This window comes from Heptranchias perlo, chromosome 8 (genome assembly GCF_035084215.1).
Source record: "Heptranchias perlo isolate sHepPer1 chromosome 8, sHepPer1.hap1, whole genome shotgun sequence".
NCBI lineage: Eukaryota > Metazoa > Chordata > Chondrichthyes > Hexanchiformes > Hexanchidae > Heptranchias > Heptranchias perlo.
Window position 1 is genome coordinate 28,874,283 of NC_090332.1, and position 25,937 is coordinate 28,900,219.

The 25,937-nt window shown below is 39.7% G+C and overlaps 1 protein-coding gene across 1 annotated transcript in view; it reads left to right on the forward strand.

Annotated features, from left to right (window-relative positions):
* Positions 1-25,937, forward strand: part of eprs1 (glutamyl-prolyl-tRNA synthetase 1) — a 64,868-nt gene that overhangs the window by 21,318 nt on the left and 17,613 nt on the right. The window contains exons 5-22 of the mRNA XM_067988880.1: positions 664-803; positions 1,994-2,088; positions 3,096-3,222; positions 3,928-4,120; positions 5,483-5,654; positions 7,927-8,160; positions 8,385-8,469; positions 8,719-8,778; positions 10,481-10,591; positions 11,491-11,627; positions 11,746-11,953; positions 12,750-12,862; positions 13,356-13,473; positions 15,003-15,371; positions 17,359-17,577; positions 19,342-19,572; positions 20,222-20,475; positions 24,260-24,311. Coding sequence (XP_067844981.1) covers positions 664-803; positions 1,994-2,088; positions 3,096-3,222; positions 3,928-4,120; positions 5,483-5,654; positions 7,927-8,160; positions 8,385-8,469; positions 8,719-8,778; positions 10,481-10,591; positions 11,491-11,627; positions 11,746-11,953; positions 12,750-12,862; positions 13,356-13,473; positions 15,003-15,371; positions 17,359-17,577; positions 19,342-19,572; positions 20,222-20,475; positions 24,260-24,311 — 2,918 coding nt within the window. The remainder of the gene's footprint in view (positions 1-663; positions 804-1,993; positions 2,089-3,095; positions 3,223-3,927; positions 4,121-5,482; positions 5,655-7,926; positions 8,161-8,384; positions 8,470-8,718; positions 8,779-10,480; positions 10,592-11,490; positions 11,628-11,745; positions 11,954-12,749; positions 12,863-13,355; positions 13,474-15,002; positions 15,372-17,358; positions 17,578-19,341; positions 19,573-20,221; positions 20,476-24,259; positions 24,312-25,937) is intronic.

Genomic DNA, 25,937 nt, shown 5'->3' on the forward strand with positions numbered 1-25,937 from the left:
TATTAGTTGGGGAAAGTCTTGACCATCCTAAGCAGTGGTTGTGCTTGTGTTTTTATATGAAGAAAGAAGCTTGTTCTTCTTGCGCTTAATTTGGAGCTCTGGCATGCAGTGTTTTCTGTGAATTCTAGCCTTGGTCGATGCGTATCAGAGCAGAGTGTGGGACTAAGTAGGGATCAGCATGTGAGGCCTCTGAACATGGGGACTCAGTTGGCTGGGTCTTGAAGTATAGCAGAGGGAAGGAGGATACACCTTGAGTTTAGGGTGTTTAGAAGTCTGGCAGGGTATGATGCTGGGCTAGGGAGAGTTTTGGAGCCAATTTGTTTTTTTATTTGTAAACTTTTTTTTCAATTACATTGTGATTAGATTTTATTTCTAGAATTATATAGTGGAATGGATGAGGAATTGTCATAGCGTCAATATCCCAAAGAATTTCTTTGTTTTCCACTAACTTTTTTTTTTGACAATGTGATTGGGGAGAAAAGTTTTATCATATATTGGTAAATTAAGTGAATGAAAGTTGAAAATAACCTATTAAAAAGGAGGGGGAAAACAACTTGAACACTGAACCAATGACAAAAAAGTAAAAATCAACTCAACGGCCACTGTCTAAATGATAGACACAATAATAAGTTTATTATAAAGACTGTACATTTTTATCAACAGGAAGTAGCCTTTGTCAGAAGCAGCTAAGCCTGAACAAGATACCAGCTCATGTTAAACGCTGGTACAACTTCCTTGGCTCACAAGATACATTTCAGTCTGTGGGTAAAAAATGGGCAATGGTAACACCACAGAATAAAGTGGTAAGTGTGCAGTTTTCTAAAATCCTGCTTAAACCAGTTGAATTAGTAGTATAGGTTAAGAGCTGTCTGATCATTAAGGCTGGTATAGAAATTGTTGTCTTAAATCTGGTAAGATGCTGGTCTCCATCGTGACATCCTCACTATCCAATCCTTTTTGTAATATTTTAAACATCCCTCTTTCTCAGGGATTTCTTCTCCTGAACCTATTTTAGTTGACTGTCACGTTTCATTACTATTAGAGCTGTGTCTATCTAGCCTTGCATTTTATTCAGGAAGCATACAATATTAATGTAACTGTATTAATGCAGCAGTATAGGATTACAGAAAACATACTTGTAAGCTTGGGAGTGGCATGGTAGTGCAGGACGTTGGAGCTTCAGTGTACGTGAACATGTTTGCACCTGTGATTCACCACATGATGAGTTCCCAGAATCAACAGCGCTACTGTGAGAAGAAGCTTCTGTACAGAGTGGAAGAGAAAATTTGATGAGCTGGTTACCCTGGATTGTTCTCCCATATTACAAGTGGCTAGCTGTAGAGCGACATTGGCAGAAGCATGCACTCTGTTTTCGATCTTGTCACCTTGGTCGGCAAGGCATGTGCTACTGGGAAATGTACGATTTATATCAGTTAGTGTTAATTGTATTCAGGTGGTGGGTATCGATTGGGGACGCTCATGTATCCTTTTTATAGGAGAGCTTAGCTAGGGTGGGGGGGGAATCTCTATGAATAAAGGCTTAGAAGCAACTAAAGACCAGGCTGTAGTAGTCTACCTTCACCACATGGCTGTCCAATTTTAACAAAATGAAGGAGAAGAAAGGACAGTAACAAATTACAAAAGAAGTCACTTGCTAATTTGATACTTGTCCTAATGTGTTTTTGTGTCAGTAAATTGATAGTGATGCCAGTTGAGCATTTGCCAAATCAATTTGGAGAAGTTAGAAATAACATGCCATTTTACTCGGCCATACATTTTGTGGGATCGATACTTTACGGTTCATTGCCTTTTTTAAAACACATGACCTTGAATGCATTTCTCTGTAACAAATCTTTTTAACACTACCTCCACATGATTTTTTTTAGAAAAGCTCTACATTGAGTAGATAAACTTCTATAAAGGGAGTTTATGGTTAATACTCTCCAAATGAAGAATGCTTATCTTTGTGTTTTGTGCTTCATAATTTTTCCAGATGAATGAGAAGAAAGAGGATCGTGGAAAATTTGTTGAACTTCCCGGTGCAGAAATCGGGAAAGTGGTAGTAAGGTTTCCACCTGAAGCCAGTGGGTGAGTAAATGGGTTCAAATTTTCCTTTTTCTTTAAAACTTCTGAGTCTTAAATGGCTTTAATTTGGTTTCTACCAACTGCCGTTGAGCCATTTGACCCCACCTTCAAGTTATTGGAGTTGCAAATCATTGGAAGATGAATATTTGGAAAATATTACAAAAGATAGACCTATCTTTCTCTCCTTAGTTGTTGTGTGCATGTTTTAAAATGGTGTCAAGATCTTGGACTGGGGAGCGTAAAATGGTGATGGGAGAAGTGAGATTTTAAGATATTGAATGTGATGAGAGAAATCAGAATATTAAAATCTGAACATGTCTGGATGAATGAAGGAGTATTGTCATAAGAGAGGAGTAGTGAGCTTAAAATAGTGACTACAATGGAGGAAGAAGATATGCTTTGAAATTAATATCCTGAAATGAGGTATGATACTTCCCTGTGTCCCTAGGGAAGGATTTGATATTTTGAATTGAAGTTAACAGCTGTTGTATTTGAGATCCAGACTTTTGGGTGGAAGGTTGAAACTGTATGCACTTTTGCAGTGGGAGGGAGTTTAAAAATATCTGTTTGGAACATTAGAACAGGGAGGAGATGATATGAAAGAGTTCAAAGTTGAAGTCGGAGGTCCAGTGGTTGGATGAAGTTGACAGTGCAGTCTGCTTTGTGCATCAATGAGCCTATGGCTCCCATAGCCCAAATGCCTCAAATTTAAAATTCCCTTCATGGCCTCGCCGCCTCCTTTAGGAGCATCCTTAAAACCCACCTCTTTGACCAGCTCTTGGTCACCACTCCTAATAATTCCTCCTTCGGCTCGGCTTTAATTTTTGCCTGATTATGCTTCGGTGAAGCACCATGGTATGTTTTTCTACTTTAAAGGTGTGCTATAAATGCAAGTATAGGGTTTTTCGAGTTGTAGATCTTGCAGTATAGTATCTTCTGATTTTGTTTGAAGTAAGCAATACCATTATTATGGTGTATTTATTCATTTTTTCCCAATCATTTCTTTGCAGTTATTTACACATTGGACATGCCAAAGCTGCACTCCTGAATCAGCATTATCAAGTGAGCTTTAAGGGGAAACTCATCATGAGGTTTGATGACACCAATCCCGAAAAGGAAAAGGAAGACTTTGAGAAGGTTGTTATGGAAATGCATTAATAAATACGTCTGTGCATAGATAGAACCATGATGATAATTCATATTGACGATCAAATAGTTATTTGATTATGAAAATGGTTCAATTAATAATAGTTTGAATCACTAATTTTAAAATATATTTTTCTAGATTTAATGGGTTCAGTGTTTTGAGACCATACTGAATAAACTATCTTCTAGATAGTTTAGATTCTTTACAAGGACTACAGATGTCACATTGCTAAGTGAACCCAAATTAAAATCCGAGCAAATCCGATAACATGAAAAAAGTCAATGATGAAAATCAGTCATTCATCCCATTGAAACTATAAATTCTTCCACTCTAGTGAGTTTCTTAATCTCCTGTTTTTTCCTTGATGACCGTCCAAGGTTTAAAAACTTGCAGGTGTAAACTTGTGATCCATCTCTCTCTGGCACAGAACATAAAACAGCAGGCTGTGCCCCACCTTGAATTTCAAAAATGTTGCAATATATCTTTGCAGAAAACCTCCAATGCTACCCCTTCTAGCTTTAACCTACATCACATAACTGGAGAGCTGAGCTACCTTCTTTGAACCTTTTCTGCAGTGTAATCTATAAGCAATTTTCAAGATTTTTCTCAACCTGTACTTCAGCATTAATTTGAAGCTTGTTGCATTGCGTTCTAACAGGAATTGAATTGTGTGTAAAATTCACTGCTTTCTGCAGGTTATACTGGAAGATGTTTCACTGCTACATATAAAACCTGATCGATTCACCTACACCTCTGATCATTTTGATATTATAATGCAATATGCAGACAAAATGATTAGAGATGGGAAAGCTTACGTGGATGACACACCTGCAGATCAAATGAAACAAGACCGTGAGCAAAGGATTGAGTCTAAGCACAGGACGAATTGTGAGTAATATTAAAATTCTGTTTGGTATCATTCTGGGTTATTTCTTCTCTGCACTTCTCTTCCCACCTCTCCTAAAAAGAGTGATTAATGCAGGGGTATGGTTCCAGCACCTTGACTTGTGAGCCTAGATGGTATGCTTGTACAGGGCTTTGGTGAGTCCACACCTGGAGTACTGTGTACAGTTTTGGTCTCCTTACCTAAGGAAGAATATACTTACTTTAAAGGCTGTGCAACAAAGGTTCACTAGATTGATTCCTGGGATGAGAGGGTTGTCTTATGAAGGAGAGATTGAGTAGAATGAGCCTATACTCTCTGGACTTTAGAAGATTGAGGGGTGATCTCATTGAAACGTATAAAATTCTTACAGGGCTTGACAGGGTAGATGCTGAGAGGCTGTTTTCCTTTGGCTGGAGAGTCTAGAACTAGGGGGCATAGTCTCAGGATAAGGGGTGGGCAATTTAAGACTGAGATGAAGAGGAATTTCTTCATTCAGAGGGTGGTGAATCTTTGGAATTCTCTATCCCAGAGAGCTGTGGATGCTCAGCTGTTGAGTATATTCACGACTGAGATCGCGAGATTTTTGGACTCTAGAGGAATCAAGGGATATGGGGATTGGGCAGGAAAGTGGAGTTCAGGTAGATGATCAGCCATGATCTTATTGAATGGTGGAGCAGGCTTGAGGGGCCGTATGGCCTACTCCTGCTCCTATTTCTTATGTTCTTATGTGTTGGTAAGCTTCTTGACTGCAGTGGACATCATATTTGAGCCCGATTCTGCCCTCGCTTGATATCGTCATAAGTCACTGAATAGCATTCAGAAATAGCAATCTTGGCCCTCCCACCAAGCCTGGTGCCATTAAAACTAATTGTGCTATGATTGGCTAATTCAACACAGACCACAGATTAAAGCTGGGACTTTTGAGACCTGTTTGGCTCAATACCACACAAAAATAATATTTTTTTTTTGTTTAATAGCTTTTTTCTGAATTGTCATTAATGTAAAAAAATTGCACCAAAAAGCCTTGGATTGGTTTTCATTAAACTAATGACCTTGAGGGAAGCCAAATATGTTCTCGGTGGAAGTGGCTGCAAATTGACGTGCCTGATGATGGAGGTTCGGAATACAGTAATCCAATACCTGAAATCCTGCAGGAACCAACTCACTATTGCACCTTGTAGTGCACAAGTATTCTTGGGTTGTAGCAACACGAATAAACCCATAGATTTAAGATGCTCTAAGGAATGACTGTAATGGAGGAAGAATTCCTATTGTATTTATTTGGATGGGAGGGCCTTTAATATTAACTTCTGTAGATTTAAATGCCTATTGTCTTGACACTGCATGTGACTTATTTTCTGCAGCTGTGCAACAGAACATGCAAATGTGGGAAGGCATGAAGAATGGAACAGACTATGGGCAAACCTGCTGTTTACGAGCAAAAATTGACATGGCCTCCAACAATGGCTGCCTCAGGGACCCCACAATCTACCGATGCAAGAACGTGCCACATCCTCGCACAGGACTCAAATACAAGTAAAGTATATCAGTCACATTTAGATTCTGCAAATATCATTCTGGGATGTTGAAGTTCTTTGGTGTTTTTAAAAAAAAAAAAAAATTGTACATACTAGATCACCGTAATGAGTCCTCAGTGGTGCTAAGGTGTAAGCAGGCGTAAGCCATAGTGTGTAGTTTTCTCCTGCAGGTGTTCTGCTGGCAAGTGTGTCCAGCCCAGCCACTGATCCAGATCTACAGAGGTGAGCATCAAAAGCATTATGTGCTTCCCTCCCCTCAATTCCAGCGTCTGATATGTACTCTTTGCAGCAGCTGATTGATTAGCTGTTTTAGCTGCTTCACAGCTTACTCATTCGCCTGCAATCTTAGTAATCCTGCTGATTGCACATTAAATTTTTTGTATTGAAGCGTGAAATGAAAAAAATCTGTTTGGCCATTCAACCCATTAACTCCTCTCTCTGACAGGAGTCAGCATTCTTGATTGGTGACTTCTCCTTCTCCATCACTTTGTTTTGCTATTAAGGGACTCGCTTATCTTACAGTTCTGATGAATGATCTACATCAGAAAAGTAAATCTGCCTCTTTTCTTTACTTATGCTGATGGATTTGTGTATTTCCAACATTTTCTCTTTCTATTTCATATTGCCAGTGTTAATTATTATCTTTTCATTAGTAAATCGGGGGGGGGGGGTGGAAAAGAGGGAAGAGAGGTGGGGTGGGGGGGATGATGGGCCAACTGGCGTACCAAATGTATTGCATGATACTGCTTTGACTTGCATTCTGTTGGCAAATCTTCTTTGCATGCAAGACTCCTTAATCTTCACCCATGCTTACAATACCTGCTGTTTTTTTAAAAAGACTTTATTCTTTTATCTTGGCTTTCCTTTTCATTCTTGCAATGATCATCCTTAGTTTTCTTGTCCTTTGTATCATGATTGTCAGTACAATATTTCACTAGCACATATTTCCATTAACAAAGGAACCTCACATTTATATGCATACTGAGACATCTCCTTGAACGCGTGCTGATCTGCGGTGAAATTAAGGAATATTTCTTTCATAATTCTATTTACTGTTATATGTAAACTCAGCTGTAGTCCACAAAAGGCGAATATGTATATAGATTAGAAATGTTTCTCCTTCTCATTATGTGCCATCAGGCAGGTTATTATTTCCTCACTCTTTTTCCGGACCTAGTTAATCTGCGCAATTTAGATTGCTATTGTAGTCAAATGTTTCTTCGTACTCTTATTCTGAATCGTATCCAATAGTGTGTTAGCCAGATAAGGAGTGAAAAGCGAGAGACCAATTTTATTGATCAGATTATGAGAAAAACTGAAGTTATGTAATTCAGAATGTTATTTTAATTTTTTAAAGAAGGCAGAGGGAAAGGTTAATACAATTTATTCAGTCTTCATACTGATCATAACTGAAGGAATGCAGTTCTAGTAGCACAGCCAAAAAGATAGAATAGGATATCCCATACATCCCCAGTGGAGGCTGCTAAGAGACAAAGAGAATTTGATGGGATTTATACCTGGGAAGATCATTGGTAAATGTTCAGTATGGACAAACGCAAGATACTGCATAATGGAAGTAAAAATAGGTGGTATGACTACACCATGGGTAGGAGAGAACTTGGCAACAAGGAGAAGTTGAGACACCTAGGGGTGTTTATTGACTTGTCAACCATATCCTAATGGTGTGAAGTAGAAAGAACTCCAGATCCTATTTGCTTATGTTGCCGAATCAGTTGAATTCAAATGCCCGAAAGTTGCTGAAGTTGTACTATTGCCTCATTAGGCTACACCTAGAGTATTGTATAGACTTCTGGTTGTCATGACCTAAGGGGGCCATCCAGGCCCTAGAGTCAGTGCAAAGGAGAGTAGAGTGACTGGTTACTGGTATCAGAGGAAAAACCTATGAGGAGCAACTTAAGTCAAAGTTCATCATCCTCAAAGGACGTCTTGGAGGTAAATAAATAATCCAAAGCAGTGCTTGCAGATAGGCTAGACATCAGACATTTAAGCAAAACTTGATCAACAGCTGGAATGGGTTGTCGGGGAGACGCTTTTTTGAAAAAACAGCTAGATGTGATAAGAAAACAATAGGGTCCATATTCTGGAAGGATGTGATTTAAAATTATCTGAAAGGCCTTTGTTCGTACTATCTTATGATATCAATTCCTGAAAGATGCTAATGAAATTTCATTAATAAATTGAGAGATATAGTAAAATAATGCTCTGGACCAACGGCCATGTTTGGATTTCCATTTTTTCCCCATTTGCAGAATTTACCCAACATATGACTTTGCATGCCCAATAGTGGACAGCATTGAAGATGTCACACATGCATTAAGGACAACTGAGTATCATGACCGGGATGAGCAATATTACTGGATCATTGATGCTCTGGAGATTCGAAAACCTTACATTTGGGAGTACAGCCGCCTTAACCTAAATAACACTGTACTATCAAAGAGGAAGCTGACGTGGTTTGTCAACGAGGGACTGGTGGATGGATGGTACTGTTACACTAAACTTGACCCTTGTTTTTTGAATTAGCTTGTATAAAGGTTTGCAGTTTTTAAAAAAAAAAGTCTGATTCTATTATAGACTGGCATATTGTCTTTTACACTATAATTTTTGTTTTATTTTTTTAAATGATTTGAAAATGTGTAGAGATTTTTCTGAACATAATGGGTTCTTTGAAATACCAACTTTTTTTTCCCCACACTTTTGTGTTTAGGGATGATCCTCGCTTTCCAACAGTGCGTGGAGTCCTGCGGAGAGGGATGACTGTTGAGGGATTGAAACAGTTTATTGCTGCTCAAGTGAGTTGACTGTGAGCTAGATGCTTTTCAACATATATTCACAGTATCTTGTCACCTGTATTGGTGTCAAAGATTAGGATTAACTCTTTCCTCTTCTCCCCTACCCCCTGCCCTCTGAAACTCCTCATTGCCTTCTAAACCATGGATTGTAGTATATTTCACAATTTGTTTTGTAAAATATATTTGATGTAAAGGTATTTGTTGTTTCTTGTCCTCTGTTTAAAAGTTTGTATAAATTTTGTTATGCAGGGTGGCTCTAGATCTGTTGTAAACATGGAGTGGGACAAAATCTGGGCTTTTAACAAAAAGGTAAATATATGACCTAATAAGAGCATCTTTGCACCTTATTCTTATCCGTTGAGTAACATCAGCTTTATATTGCACATTTTGTTTGAAGTTCTGTGCCCTTTGTTCATGTGTGTGAATTCAGAGTGTATAAAACTTACAGCTCTCTGAGGAAAATGGAATGTTCTTGTGACTGGCTACATGGTGACAAATGTTTTTTTTCTGTTGCTTTAAACAGTATGAAAAATCCAATTTTGGGTGAAAAATGTTTACTTTGGGGTTGGAATAACAGTATGAAAAGAAAAATTTACTTTAAAAATATTCTGTAACCCAAAAAAAATGTGCAAATTTATTGTGAATTAAACACAAATTATGCATTGCATTTTCTGCTTCTTTCAAGCTGCAAGCTAACTGTAACAAGGTATTACTTAACAATTTTCTGCTTTAACTAGAGTATTAGGTTTCCCTCACAGCTTGAATAGCATGGCAACAATGCTTTAAGGTTCAAGGTGTGTGCAAAGCCGACCACCTTGTGAACTACTTTTCTGATTGTGTGGTTTAGCTGGTATGGTTTTCTGCACATTTTGACAGTGACACAGCTATATTGAGTTTAGAATATTTGCTTAGATATAATACGGCAGTAATTATTGCTGTCAACATTTGGAGCAACCATTTTTTTTAGAATTTTATTCAATCGTATTCCATTGGTAGAACCAAGGTTTTTAATGGTTTGTTTTTCTCGATAGCAAATCAGGGTGAAAGTGTGTTGTTGGGAGGGGCAAACTTCCTGTGCTTCTGTAAATATGTGAGCTTTCATATTTTTCTAACTTCCAGTTTCATGCTGAAAAATCAGATAGAGTTGTATTTTTCAAAACACTTTGTTCAGAGACCAGTCTGTCTGTGTTTTCTATTTCAGTTTAATATCGTGTACTATAAAAATACTGTACCAAATGCAATCTAGAGTGTAAATTTTGTACCACAAAAATGGCAGCATATGAAGTCTAATGTATAGTACTAAACAACTTAGACGTGACATTTTCTAACCAGCAAAAGAGCACAGTAAGACGTGACATTTTCTAACCAGCAAAAGAGCACAGTAGAGATTACTATATTTGAACTAATTTTTAAAAATTGATAGCAAGTGAAACTGTATGTCTTATTTAATTAAGTGCAGAAATACCATTCTAGGACTTTGGTTGTCTTGACCGGGGTCTTAGTCTAAACCATTTGAATTTGACATCTTGAGCTGATTTCTCGCTAACTTTCCCATTTGCTTGTACGTCAGTGCCACACTGTCTGCCTTTGTAGCGTTTATTTTTTTTTCTCCTATCATCAATTCAAATGGAATGGCTTTTTTTTACAATTTAAAAAAAAAATTGCTCGCATTAAAGATTGTTTGTGCTGTTGCAGTTAACTGCAAATAATCAAGATACATAATTTTAAGTAATAGCCAATTTAAATTTTATCATTGAATTAGACTGTTACAATTTATATAAACTTTACATGTAGCTTTCCAGAAAATAATACCATTTTAAGTGCATAAGCAGGCCTCTTTTCAGAAAACATCAAGTTTTCAAATATTTCCTATTTAACTGTACCATAATTGTTGGTTGACTGCAGCAAAATAAACAATTCCATATGCCCTTATTTTGGATATTGCATGCAGGTGAAGATGGAATATTGCTTTATATCATACAGATCAAATGACCATACCTATTTACTTCAGGTTATTGATCCGGTGGCACCTCGGTATACAGCATTATTGCAGGATGAAGTGGTGCCTGTGAGTGTACCGGGGGCCAAGGAAGAAATGAAAGACGTGGCCAAACACCCCAAGGTAATAAAAAGTTTAAAAATGGTGGGGGAAAAGAATATTATATTGTGTGCAGTACCCTTCTTTCAACTCACACCCGTCAAGAATCCAACCGAGTAAAAAGTAGGTGCAGGATACATTCTGGTTTGTGTTTAATTTTTTTCCCCACAGTTCTTAATCTGATGGATTAACACCTTAATGTATTTTGATATACTGTCTTAAAGAGGCCTCAAAATGAAATATGCTTGATTTTTGTTTTCATACTTCTCAGATGGATTAAGGAAATTAAATCCCCTCAACCTCAACTGTGGGATTGGAAGCTAGCCAGTCATGTTTTCTATGTTTCTATGTCATCTTTTTAAAAAAAAAATAGTAGCCTGCAATTTTATAGTGGTGAAATTAGAAATAGCTGGCACTTGGCATTTCAAAAATGTGTTTAAGCTCCCATTCTTTGTTAGTATATTTTTTAAAAATAGTTTAAACATTCATTATGGACCATAGTTTTCGAACAACAAATTCACCGTACAGTCTTATCTGCCTACAGTCAGTATTCTACGTACCTGATGTTGTCATAAATATATGAATTGATGATGTGATAAATATATGTGCTTGAGATTAACTGTATACCTTTATGAATGAGGGTGTATCCTATGTATGTCATGTTTTAGATGCCCCTGTACTGAAACCTATGACGGGAGGTATATAGTTTTGAATCAGTTTGTATTGACAGGTTTGATCTGTAAAATCCACATTATGTGCAGAGTAGGAGCATACAAGGTTAAACAGGGTTTCATAGATGTATAGAAATTATAGACAAAGATATAAATGCAAACATAATGCAGGAACTCTCCTTTGTTGGTTCTCACTGGTCTGAATGTTAGTGTTTCTTCTTTCCTTTTCTCCCCACCCCAACTTTTCATCAGAATCTGGATGTAGGGCTGAAGCCTGTGTGGTACGGACCCAAAGTGCTAATTGAGGGAGCAGATGCAGAAACTTTCACTGAGGGAGAAATGGTTACTTTCATCAATTGGGGTAACATCAACATCACTAAAATTAACAGGTGAGAAAACTATAAGTATGAAGTTTCCTGCCTAATCCAGTAGAACCTGACTTTCTCTGGTTACTTAAGACACCAAAAGGAGAGTGTCAGATTTAATAAAACTATTTTTCATTTATAGAGATTCCAGAGGAAAGATTGCATCACTTGAGGTAAAGTTAAATCTAGATAACAAGGATTATAAGAAGACAACAAAGATTACATGGTTAACTGAGACTCCACAAGCTCCATTGGTTCCAGCCGTATGTGTCTACTATGAACATCTAATCAGCAAACCTGTCCTCGGCAGGGATGAGGATTTCAAGGAACATGTTAACCGAAACAGCAAGGTATTCTTATTTGTAGTGAAAACCCAGTTATAGTTAACTTATATTTGCCAGACAAAATTTCAGTGAAAATTATTTATTAAAACTTGGTCAGATGCTAAGAATTACAGAGCAATTGTAACAGAATATTCAAAACTCTTTAATAGGAGAATCCTTTTGTGGAGTTTGTGAGCATTTCTCAGTGCTTAAAATGGGGAAGTAAAATGAATTGCTGACTTTACAAACTCTCTGAACATTATAGGATCTCATTGACAGGATTTCTAACCAGAGATTTAAAATTGTTTACTAGCTGCATTAGTGCCTAATTGAAAACGCCATGTATTCCCTAATTCCTTTACACCTGCGTTTTCAGTGTGGCTGAACAGTGGTGATGAAACTGTATGCAGCAGATGAAACTTGTTGAACATTAATACAGTTGAAGGTGGCAAGTTCTCCCAGTGGTAGACAGTGTATTAATATTATTGTTGTTTACTCAGTTTCATTCATTTTGATTTGAATTGTATTTCATTTATTGCTGGGTAAATAAAGTTTAAACAGTGTTCTGCAGTTTTGAATATCTGCTCCCGTTGCACAAAGTTCTTGCAGAAGTAACTTTTGTCCACAATAATGGGATTACTGCACCAAGATCCCAGAATGATAGGCAGCTTACTGTTGAACTCGAAAATTGCAATAAGAATAAGTGATCCAGCTTTTTGTTTACGAGTGACTTGGTTATTGTTGGTTTTTGAGTAAACGTTATAGTTTAACATTGGGTATGGTTTGAATTATTTAATTGGGGAGAAAATACTTTCTTTTTCAGCAAGAACAACTAATGCTGGGTGACCCCTGTCTAAAAGATTTGAAAAAAGGAGACATCATCCAACTACAAAGAAGAGGATTTTTTATCTGTGATCAGCCATATGAACCAGTTAGGTGAGCAATTTTGATGATCTACCTTTTTATAGGAGAAGAATATCTATCTGACTGATGGAAAATGCCAGTGAATGTATGTTTCAGCTATAACTATTGTTAATTCAGGTTTAATGGCCTTATAGTAAGAAGCTTGCATCAAACGTTGCTCAGCAATGATAAAATCAAACTTATATCAACTGTTCAAGAATAGTTGTGCTACTGGATGCATGTACTCTCTTTAAGTTCTCTGCCATAATTTTTCATGCGAACATGATAAAGGTCTCTAGAATTTGGAAGATTGTTCATTGAAATAGTAATCAGTATTGATATTGGCAAATGTTTAAACATTGATTTCTGAACTCTGGATCAACTCTGAAATATAAAATGTTACATGATTTCCATATTTAAAGAAGCTATATATCATAGCTTTTTATTTTTTTAAAAAAAGCTAAAACATTACCTATTGTTCGAATTTAGTTGATGCCAGCTCTGTGATTTCCTGGTCTTGATTTAGTCCTTACAGTTGCAAAGAATCTCCTTGCGTTCTGATCTACATCCCTGATGGTCATACCAAGGAAATGCCCACCTCTGGTTCCAAGGAGAAGAGTAAACTTGATGCAGTTAAAAAAGTGGTAAGAACTGCTTTTCAAATGTGACTAAGGATCTGTATTCAGTTAAGTTTATTTCTAATCTTGGTTACAGTTTCTGTTGGGGGGAAATGACCTCTTTTTCTGTTTGTCTCACGGTTTCTAATTGAGAAAAGAACAAAAATAGCTCTTCATTTAAATAGGTTCTATATCAAAGCTTGTCTTCAAAAAAAGCCAGTCATTTGACGTGTCAAGTATTTTTTTTCTACTGCCTGTGGGGGTGGCGGTGGGGGTGGCGGTGTGGGGACTGGAACTGATTCCATAAAGTGAGGTCTTCCTCTTTCATTTCTGTGTAAATCTGTTAGGTCTTGTTTTTAAGACTTCTGAACAGCAGAAGTGTTTTTAAACACGACTAGCAGTATCATTACATGGAAGCACCATAGCATGAAAACTGTTTCATATATCTCAGTTCTGGATCTGTCAAAGGTTTGTATTCCAATTTTTTTTTTGTGTTCGCCTATTTTCTATGTGGATGGGCCATCATAGAGTAAAAAGATATATTTTGTGTCCTGCTGCTAATTTACATGACTGGTTTACAAACCATTAGAAAGCGGTTTGACCTTTTCTCATAATGAACACATTGGCCTGGATTTTTCTGTGAAAATAACAGTGAGGCTAACAGCACTCACCATTATTTCTGTGCAAATCGTGCAGCAACGTCCGGTGACCGTACATGCGCAATTAAATGCGAAAATCTGGAAGTTGCTGTACCAGATCACCACCTCTGTAAGCTCTGTGAAGACAACATCGCGCCATCTGGCTCTCGATTCAAATGAATGGAACAACGTGACGTTCCTGCACTGACGTCGTAGATACAACTAACCTCGCCAGAAAAAGTTAGGGCTTGTCCATTCTGGTGGAAGTACCCTTTTAATGGCATGGTAAGTCTTAATGGCTGCCAAATAACCTCTCTGACACTGAAAATTAACTTTAACAAGAGTAGAGTCTCATTCCTTCAGATTTTAATTATTGTTGGACATTTTAAAATGTTTTTTTACTTTTTCTTTCTGTTTCTTTTATCTCTGTCTCTTAATTCAATCTTTCTTATCCTCTCTCGCTTTCTGTACCTGATTTGACATTGAATTCACTACTCTAATTTACACTTCCTGGTTCAGTTTCCGCATGGCTTATTAACATGCTTCAATCTGATTGGTTAAGTGGATAGACTGTTGCTTGCCCTGTTCACACAGGTCCCAGATGCCCTGTAGAGGGCGCTATTCTTTTTGGCGCTCTAAATTAGAGGAAGTTACCATGAAAAGCTCAAAGTCTATGGGCAAGTGCAAGTCTAACAAATGGCGAGCGTCGTTTGTTTGCCACTCACAGAAAAATCTGATCCAATGTTAATCATAGGGGGAAAACCATTAAAAACAAACCAGCACATAAAAATTCTGTAAGTTTCCTGCTTTCTTTTATCATGTGAATATTTACTATGCATAGCTTACCAAAAAGTAATAGTAACTAAATTCAAGGTTCTAGTTTAACTGATTTTTGTATAAATCTTTTTTTATTTTTAGATTAAAACTGATTCTGTAGCTACAACTGTATCACCTCTTGCTGTTTCCCCTGCCTCAACGTGTGACACTGTGGACCTTATTGCACTTTACAACAAAGTAGCCGAGCAAGGTGAGGTTGTACGAGAACTGAAGACAAAAAAAGCATCCAAAGAAGAGGTGGATGCAGCGGTAAAAGGACTGTTAACTTTTAAAGCAGAATATAAGCAGAAGAGTGGTATTGAATACATGCCTGGACAGCCACCAGCATCTACTGCCAGCCCTGTCTCTGCACCCAAGACATCCGACTCGACTATTAGCAAAGATCTGTATGACAAGGTGTTTCAACAAGGAGAAGTAGTTCGAAAGCTCAAAGCAGATAAAACCCCTAAGGTATTTTTTTTGTCATTTCTAAAGTTTTTAAAATAACACTATTCCTGTCTCTTCCTTCTGCTACTCAGAACCTGGGAACAGATATTTTGTGTAAAATTCCCTTTTTACTAATAAAAAAAGGACCTACATTTCTTATAAAACATTTATTAATAGGATTGAGTGAATTATCATTTTGACTTAGAAGGTTTCCCCAGTGGTGACACTGTGCCACTTAAGGGTATATGTAGAGCTAGCAGGTGAAACCAACTCTCCACTTGCCCTTAAATTTGTGTTTGGTGTAACATTCACTGGTATTGTAATTCGCAGTTGAATTGTTTAAGCTTTTTGTGGCAATCCAATGCCATGATGGTATAATAAGCTTCAGTTAATACCAACATGGGTTCACAGGGCTGTTTTTTTGGAATGTGGGGTGACATGGGTATACTATACTATATACAGTAATAGAGTAATACCCTAATTCTAACCATTGTTCCACTAGACTTATTCTGCACGTATCTTCCAGTTTGACTCACTGGTGAAACATTCTGATATGTTGCATGTTGAAATATTGGAATTGTTAAAATTTTGGGAGTAACTCGGTGCCATTAGGCTAAGTGTATGACAAGCCAAGCAGATATATGATGATTTCACAAAAACAGCCCCAGAAAGGGCATCTCCGATCCTTTTTCATCGATTGGACTTCGTTCATGCTTGCCAAATGTTAAGTTTGTTTCGAATGATATTGTGCTCTCCATGCACCTATTCCCCTTCTGTTTCCAGCCTGCTCACCATACCCGTACTGCCAAAGGGCACATACTTCCTGGAGCCAGTCAGCTGCTAGAGGTGTACAAGAGTGGACTGGTGGAGACACCCTTCTGAATCTTTTTCTTTCCCTAATATGAAGATTCCTAGTTTTGCTACATGTATAGATACAAGTTGTGGATAAGATTAAGATCTCGGTGGAGTGGGAGTTCGAAACTGCATCTTATTCCATGGCTGTGTGCTGTTGCTTCAGTGTTCAATGCTATCTTTTTTTTAATTCATTCGTGGGATGTGGGCACGCTGGCAAGGCCAGCATTTGTTGTCCATCTCTAATTGCCCTTGAGAAGGTGGTGGTGAACTGCCGCCTTCAACTGCTGCAGTCTGTGTGGTGAAGGTTCTCCCAGAAGTGATGGGTAGGGAGTTCCAGGATTTTGACCCAGCGACGATGAAGGAACAGCGATATATTTCCAAGTCAGGATGGTGTGTGACTTGGAGGGGAACGTGCAGGTGGTGTTGTTCTCATGCACCTCCTGCCCTTGTCCTTCTAGTTGGTAGAGGTTGCGGGTTTGGGAGGTTCTGTCGAAGCAGCCTTGGTGAGTTACTGCAGTGCATCTTGTAGATGGTACACACTGCCGCCACGGTATGTCGGTGGTGGAGGGAGTGAATGTTTAAGGTGGTGGATGGGGTGCCAATCAAGCAGGCTGCTTTGTCCTGGATGGTGTCGAGCTTCTTGAGTGTTGTTGGAGCTGCACTCATCCAGGCAAGTGGAGTGTATTCCATCACACTCCTGACTTGTGCCTTGTAGATGGTGGAAAGGCTTTGGGGAGTCAGGAGGTGAGTCACTCGCCGCAGAATACCCAGCCTCTGACCTGCTCTTGTAACCACATTATTTATGTGGCTGGTCCAGTTAAGTTTTTGGTCAATGGTAACCCCCAGGATGTCGATGGTGAGGGTTTCGGTGTTGGTAATGCCGTTGAATGTCAAGGGGAGGTGGTTGGACTCTTTCTTGGAGATGGTCATTGCCTGTCACTTGTCTGGCGCGAATGTTACTTGCCACTTATCAGCCCAAGCCTGGATGTTGTCCAGGTTTTGCTACATGCGAGCATGGACTCGAGCTTATATGAAATATGGGGACATTTGCATTCATTGTGCTAAACAAATAAGAGTTTGTATTTATTTACATTGGTGAGATTAAATTGTCGTTTAGCCTATATGTGTTTAATAAATTTGATGTCTTCCTCTCTAGGATAAAGTAGATGAAGCAGTAAAGTTGCTTCAAGTATTGAAAGCTGAGTACAAGCAAAAGATTGGCCAGGAATATAAGCCTGGTAATGTACCATCACCGGCTTCAAGTGCTCCCTCTGTTCCATTAACTTCAAGTATTTTGGACAGCAAAGCTTTGTATGACAAGGTTGCTGAACAAGGAGAGTTGGTCCGAAAATTCAAAACAGAAAAAACCCCTAAGGTATGTGTAATGTTGTAGTAATAAATGCGTTGTGTAGAATTAGTAAGTTACCAACTATTAAAATGCTGCTGTTTGGTAGCCTCATTGTTTTTTGATATAATTGAAATTATTCTAATCGGTGAAACCTGTCTTTAAACTACTTGAGAGAGCAGATATTTGTTAACAGTCCCAGCTGTTATGAATGAATGAAGTTTGAACTGGTGTTCGAAGCCTACTAGTCTTTTTTCCACTTTGGAGAAGCCCCATTTTTTAAAACGAAGAGGTATTACTAATAGATAGTTGAGGAATCTATGATAGAGTTATGTAGTTTTAAAATAGAAGTCTAAACATTTTAGGTTCTTGTTTAAGAATCTTGTGCTTCTAAATACTGAACTGTTGCCTATATATTCCTTAACATGCCTTTGGCAGTATCACCCAAATCCTTATAACAAATAATAAAAAAATAAAAAAACTTCTCACTGGCATAGAATAAGTAAATCTGAGTGCCTGGCTGGTAACACTGGCTGAATGTCTTCTAAATTGAAATGTGCCAATGTATATTGCTGTTAAAGCTGACCAGTAAAGTTAAAACCCTCGAGATGATTGTGATTATGTTCCGTTTCACACGGTGAGGGAAGAGTATTTTCATTACAGGGAAATGATAAATTAATTATGCATCATTTTTATTTTTGTTCCCTGGATTTGGGTGGTGCATTTATTGCCCATCTCTTTTTTTGAGAAGCTGATAATTGGCCTTCTCCTTAAACTGCTGCAGTCCTTGTGTTGATGGTGCTCCCACAATGGTGTTAGGTTGATAGTTACAGGATATTGACTCAGGAACGGTGTTATATGTCCAAGTCAGGATCATGTGGCTTAGAGGGGAACTCGGTGGTGGTGTTTGCATGGCATTGCTGTTATTGTCCTTCTCGGTGGGGTTGCAGGGGCGGGAGGTGCTGTCCAAGTAATCTTGGCTGCAGCAAATCAGGCAGCCACAGTGAGCTGGATTGAAAGGGTTGCATATTGAGCTTGATCAAGTGTACTGCTCTGTCCTGGCTGATGTTGAGCTTCTTGAGTGTTGCAGCTGCATTTATCCAGGTGAGTGGTGAGTATTCTATCCCACTCCTAACTTAACCCTTGTAGATGGTAGATAGGGGGTCAGGAGGTGAGCCATTTGCCACAGGGTGCCCAGCCTTTGCCCTGCTCTTGCAGCCTCTGTGTTGATCTGTCTAATCCAATTAAGCTTCTTGTCATTGGTGTTCCCAAGATGCCGATAATGGGGGACTTGGCACTGGTGCAGTTGTTGAAGGTCATGGGGGTTGACTACTTTCTCTCATTCAAGTTGATTATTTCCCAGCACTTATTTAGCACAAATGTTACTTGTCACTTGTCAGCCCAAGCCTTGATGTTGTCCAGGTCCTGCTATAGGCTGGTATGCGCTGCTTCACTATCGGAGTTGTTGTGAATGGAGCTGAACCCTGGCATCGTCAACGAACAGCCCCACTCCTAACCTTATGACTGAGGGAAAATCTTTGATAAAACTGTTTTTTATTTTCTTGTGACCTTTTGCAATTCATGTCTGAGTTTAAAGGGGCCTCTTCACATGTAATTTATAAATGGAAATTAATTTTTTCTTTTCCAGGAACTGTAACTGTTCTACTTCAAGAATCCTTGTAATGGTAATGTTATGAAATACAAGGCATAAAAGATGAATGTTCATGCAGTTCCAGCACCAGTATATTTGCGTTGCTATCTGTTTCTGTTTAATTATCTTACTTTCTGATGCAGGATAAGGTAGATGAAGCAGTAAAAGCACTTCTCGCCTTGAAAGTGGAGTATAAACAAAAGACTGGTGAAGAGTACAAACCAGGGAAGCCACCTAGTGCTGTGGCAGGGCCAGCAGCTCCAGGCGTGATCTCCTCTACAGAAACTCCAGGACTTGATGAGAAAGCACTACAAAGCAAGGTGGCAGAACAAGGAGAAGTTGTGCGCAAACTTAAAGCAGAGAAAGCTTCTAAGGTAACGGGACGGGTTTCTTTTAAAGTGTTGAACCCACTAGGTTTGCTGCCTAATTCACGTAAGGGATGAAAAAATTAGCAACCATTCTATTTCGGGTCAGATTTTAGCACCCTGCAAAAGCAACATACCCACCCTCCCCTTTTCAAACTGGAGTGAATATTATTCAATTCCAGAGGTTATAAAGGCAGTAAGATTCATAAATAAAATGAAGACATTTGTACCCTTACACTGACATTCAGGGTTCTAAATTCCATTAAAGCCTGAAACCTTGCCATGTAGCTGTCAAATATTCCTTTTATCTAAGTGTTTTGGCAACCTGGCTCCTAGTGAACTGGAGTTAAGAGTGCCGATTTGCTCATAAATTGGCACTAATTTACCAGTCTCAGTCAGAAAGGATGAAGCACACTGCTTGAGCAGATTAGAGGGAGTTTTACTTTGCTAACTGTGGTGATCCTGAATTGGAAAAGGGTTCCCTTCCCCAGCCCGAGCAAACATTTGTGTAAGATTAGATATTCCAGTTTTGGATGCCTATAAGTTAGTGGGTATTATACTTTCATGCAGTGGGAAATTAGTTAACTTCTTTGTTGCAGATTCCAAATTTGGTTTTGTTTTCCTTCTGTTAACCCCACTCCCCTATTATTTTCTCCAGGGGATAATAGATGCTGCTGTCAGCTTGCTCCTTGATTTGAAGTGCCAGTATAAAGCTTTAACAGGAATGGAGTATAAACCGGCTGCAGGTAGTGATGACAAGAACAAAAACAAAAAAGAGAAACAGAACAAATCTGAGAAGCAGAATAAGTCTGAAAAACCTGAGGGACACAAGAAAGATGCAACAAAAGAACAGGAGAAGGGATCAAGCAACGGAGGTGCGGGAGAAGGTCAGGGACCGAAGAAACAAACCCGGTGAGTAAGCATCAAGACAAATTCAGCAAGGTTATGCAAGAGTGGAACCTTACTAGACAAGAGCCTGAATTGGAAATAAGGCAAGACATCGTAGATTCAATTCTTTAATTCCTGTCTAGCCGTCAATCCGAAAATCTCGCCGAACAGGCAGTCGTGCCTGTCGGCCCAGTAGCGACTTAAGATCGGTCAGAGAGAGATCAGAGATTGGAAGCGCAGCCGTGTGAAATTTGCCCTATAATGTGATTGAGTTTTGGATTTCATTATTTTTTCTTTGAAGATGCTGATTCTGCTAAAACCCTAAATGTTGGTGCATGTATTTATGTGCACACATTTATATACATTTAAAAAGCCATACATTTCTTGGACAGAGGCAGGGAGTGGGGAGAAATAGGAATTTGTGATATTGTGGCAGTTTTGAAATTTGAAATAACTTGGATTACAAAAATTAAACATTTAATTCTTATGTTACTTTTTGACTTTTTTTGCTGTCACAAAAGTGAGGTACATCTGTGTTAAAGAATGGAACATTTACTACATTTGCTCCCAATTGTCAGTAGAAGTGGTTGGATGTAGCACAGGCTAGGTGCAGAGTAAAACTCCCTCTATTGTGTCGCAACAATGCGCCTATCTCCCCGTCTTGGAGCACCTTCTACTGCACCAGTGTCAGTTTTATTTTTCACTTCCCACACTAAGCATTTTTATAGTCTCCATAGCTGAGATTTCTGACTTTGGGCAGCATTATGCTGTGGATTTACAACCACTAAGAATTTGCAGGGCTACAGGGGAAAAAGCAGTGGAGTGGAACTAATTGGATATCTCTTTCAAAGAGCAGGCATGATGGGCTAAATGGCCTCCTTGTGTGCTGTATTATTCTATTAATTGAAATGGAACTGCTCAAAATAATTTCACATAGAGCCTGTATAAACTCCAGAAGAGAAGGTACTTTCCTGTCATGTGACTGGCTGGAATGGGGTCTGGGTTCCAGATGTGAAAAAAACATTACGCTGTACTAACCCACTGTGTGACCCACATGGGTACCTTTAAAGGTATAGATTTGATGGGTTTTTTTTATTCATTCATGGGACGTGGGCATCGCTGTCAAGGCCAGCATTTATTGCCCATCCCTAATTGCCCTTGAGAAGGTGGTGGTGAGCCGCCTTCTTGAACCACTGCAGTCCGTGTGGTGAAGGTTCTCCCACAGTGCTGTTAGGAAGGGAGTTCCAGGATTTTGACCCAGCGACGATGAAGGAACTGCGATATATTTCCAAGTCAGGATGGTGTGTGACTTGGAGGGGAACGTGCAGGTGGTGGTGTTCCCATGTGCCTGCTGCCCTTGTTCTTCTAGGTGGCAGAGGTCGCGGGTTTGGGAGGTGCTGTTGAAGAAGCCTTGGTGAGTTGCTGCAGTGCATCCTGTAGATGATACACACTGCAGCCACGGTGTGCCGGTGGTGAAGAGAGTGAATGTTTAGGGTGGTGGATGGGGTGCCAATCAAGCGGGCTGCTTTGTCCTGGATGGTGTTGAGCTTCTTGAGTGTTGTTGGAGCTGCACTCATCCAGGCAAGTGGAGAGTATTCCATCACACTCCTGACTTGTGCCTTGTAGATGGTGGAAAGGCTTTGGGGAGTCAGGAGGTGAGTCACTCACCGCAGAATACCCAGCCTCTGACCTGCTCTTGTAGCCACAGTATTTATATGGCTGGTCCAGTTAAGTTTCTGGTCAATGGTGACCCCCAGGATGTTGATGGTGGGGGATTCGGCGATGGTAATGTCGTTGAATGTCAAGGGGAGGTGGTTAGACACACTCTTGTTGGAGATGGTCATTGCCTGTCACTTGTCTGGCGCGAATGTTACTTGCCACTTATCAGCCCAAGCCTGGATGTTGTCCAGGTCTTGCTGCATGCGGGCATGGACTGCTTCATTATTTGAGGGATTGCGAATGGAACTGAACACTGTGCAATCATCAGCGAACATCCCCATTTCTGACCTTATGATGGAGGGAAGGTCATTGATGAAGCAGCTGAAGATGGTTGGGCTTAGGACACTGCCTTGAGGAACTCCTGCAGCAATGTCCTGGGGCTGAGATGATTGGCCTCCAACAACCACTCCCACGTCCTTTGTGCTTGGTATGACTCCAGCCACTGGAGAGTTTTCCCCCTGATTCCCATTGATTTCAATTTTACTAGGGCTCCTTGGTGCCACACTCGGTCAAATGCTGCCTTGATGTCAAGGGCAGTCACTCTCACCTCACCTCTGGAATTCAGCTCTTTTGTCCATGTTTGGACCAAGGCTGTAATGAGGTCTGGAGCCGAGTGGTCCTGGCAGAACCCAAACTGAGCATCGGTGAGCAGGTTATTGGTGAGTAAGTGCCGCTTGATAGCATTGTCGACGACACCTTCCATCGCTTCGCTGATGATTGAGTGTAGACTGTTGGGGCAGTAATTGGCCGGATTGGATTTGTCCTACTTTTTGTGGACAGGACATACCTGGGCAATTTTCCACATTGTCTGGTAGATGCCAGTGTTGTAGCTGTACTGGAACAGCTTGGCTAGAGGCGCAGCTAGTTCTGGAGCACAAGTCTTCAGCACTACAGCCGGGATGTTGTCGGGGCCCATAGCCTTTGCTGTATCCAGTGCACTCATCCGTTTCTTGATATCACGTGGAGTGAATCGAATTGGCTGAAGACTGGCTTCTGTGATGGTGGGGATATCGGGAGGAGGCCGAGATGGATCATCCACTCGGCGCTTCTGGCTGAAGATGGTTGCAAACACTTCAGCCTTGTCTTTTGCACTCTCGTGCTGGACTCCGCCATCGTTGAGGATGGGGATGTTTACAGAGCCTCCTCCTCCCGTTAGTTGTTTAATTGTCCACACCATTCACGACTGGACATGGTAGGACTGCAGAGCTTTGATCTGATCCGTTGGTTGTGGAATCGCTTAGCTCTGTCTATAGCATGCATGTAGTCCTGAGTCGTAGCTTCACCAGGTTGGCACCTCATTTTTAGGTGCGCCTGGTGCTGCTTCTGGCATGCTCTTCTACACTCCTCATTGAACCAGGGTTGATCCCCTGGCTTGTTAGTAATGGTAGAGTGAGGAATATGCCGGGCCATGAGGTTACAGATTGAGCTGGAATACAATACAGCTGCTGCTGATGGCCCACAGCGCCTCATGGATGCCCAGTTTTGAGCTGCTAGATTTGTTCTGAATCTATCCCATTTAGCACGGTAGTAGTGCCACACCACACGTTGGATGGTATCCAGTGTGAAGACGGGACTTCATCTCCACGAGGACTGTGTGGTGATCACTCCTACCAATACTGTCATGGACAGATGCATTTGCGACAGGTAGATTGGTGAGGACAAGGTCAAGTAAGTTTTTCCCTCGTGTTGGTTTACTTACCACCTGCCGCAGGCCCAGCCTAGCAGCTATGTCCTTTAGGACTCGGCCAGCTCGGTCAGTAGTGGTGCTACCGAGCCACTCTTGGTGATGGACATTCAAGTCCCCCACCCAGAGTACATTCTGTGCCCTTGCTACCCTCAGTGCTTCCTCCCATTGGTGTTCAACATGGAGGAGGACTGATTCATCAGCTGAGGGAGGGCAGTAGGTGGTAATCAGCAGGTGTTTGGAGACTCATCTGACATTTAGCCTATGTAGTCCAAATGGATACATGATGGTAAAGCATTTTAGGTGAGAAATAAAATGTTTACTACTTTTAGTTACACTTCAGGGTTCAATGATTAATTATATGTTCTTGTTTGTTGATTCTAAATGATTTGATCTTGTTTGTAGATTGGGCCTAGAAGCTAAGAAAGAAGTGAATCTAGCAGAGTGGTATTCACAAGTAAGTGTTTACATTTTTTTTTAAACTGCCTTTTTAGGTCATTTGTATTAGAATTATTACAGAAATACACACGTTTATTTCAGTTTAGCTATAAATTGATGGTACTTTAGTAAACTGGAATAGTACAATAGTATAAACATTTCAATTTTTTAAAGGGAAGAAAGTTCCAGATTAAATACTTTTCTGTTAAAAGTAGCCCCCAGATCTTGTTCTCTGAAAGAAAAAAAATGACAAAAATACAAGTGACCATATGGTAAATTTATCATTTTAGTGACTTTTCTAGGCTAATTTATCTTTTGGGGTCTTTTTCCCCTCTTCTGGTAGCATCACTGACTGGGAGGAATTGCCTATGTCCGGAACAGCTCCATTCCCTTCAATGGTGATTGCAACTCCAGACTAGCATAAGAACTGATCAGGAGGTCATCTGACCCTAATAACCTCAACCAGCTGGGTGAAGCTTCATGCCCAGGCTTAGAATATTGTCCTATGGCCGGTCCAAAGTTGCTGCACCCATTCAGTGAAATGAATGAAGCTGCTCTGGGATGCATGTGGCTCCCCACTGTCAGTGATCTGTACAGTGGAAAGACACAAAATGGTGGGTCCCTTTGAACAGTAATTGCAGTTGTAATAGTTCTATAATTATGGATATCATTGTTCTTCAACCAGATGGAGCATCCTGATTGGTATCTGCCATAATGTCTTTTAGCTTTACTCTCTGGTTTCAGATATCATAAACCATTTCATGTTTTGTAATCAGTTCTCCTTATCCATTATTCAATGCGTTTTTATACACACTGGTAATGTGCATATACTGTAAACTGGTCTAAATGATTGGGTGTTTGATTTTTTTTAATAAAAGAACCCCAGTTAGCCACAGGTTCTAAATATTGTGTTGTTGCTTTGTAGAGCCATCCATCTTGTGGTAAAATTTTTCCATTAAAATACTTAGTGAAATTTTCTGAGGTCAATTTTATTCAATATTATGACTCTTAAATTAAACTGTTTAAACCTAGCTTTAAAGATTTAAATTCTAAATTGTTAAAATGTACAGTGTTATAATAGCTATTTTAAATAGTTTTGATTTGCACAACAGAATTTATTTATGCATTTGTGCCCTCAAAGTTGCTGCCCCCATTGAATGAAATGAACGAAGCTGCTCTGCGATGCATATGGCTTCTCACTGTCTCTATTTTCATGACTACTTCCTCTATTGCTTTTTTTGTGTCTCTTTTTTTCCCCCTCCCCCCACTTTCCTTTTCTTTTCTGGCTTTAATTTGATGTTTACCAGTGACCATTAAGTGCAGGTTTACAGGAGAGAGCGATCATCATGGGGGTAATTTTCAACTCTGTTGCCTGGACAGTAACCCAGCAGAGCAGATTGCCTGTTGTAGAACCCTAATTTTCATTTCATTGACTTCAATAGAAGGAAAATTGGGTGGGTTCTGCAATGGGTGGGCAAATTGCTCTGCCAGGTTAGCACCCAAGTGGCAAAACTGAAAATTAGCCCCTGAAGGTTTGCAGCAGATTATTACCTGACAGTACTAAGATATTGTCTACCACACCAGCAGACACTTGGTAGAATATCTATAAAGCAGTCAGGGAGGAAAGCTTTTATCAGGCTCCAAG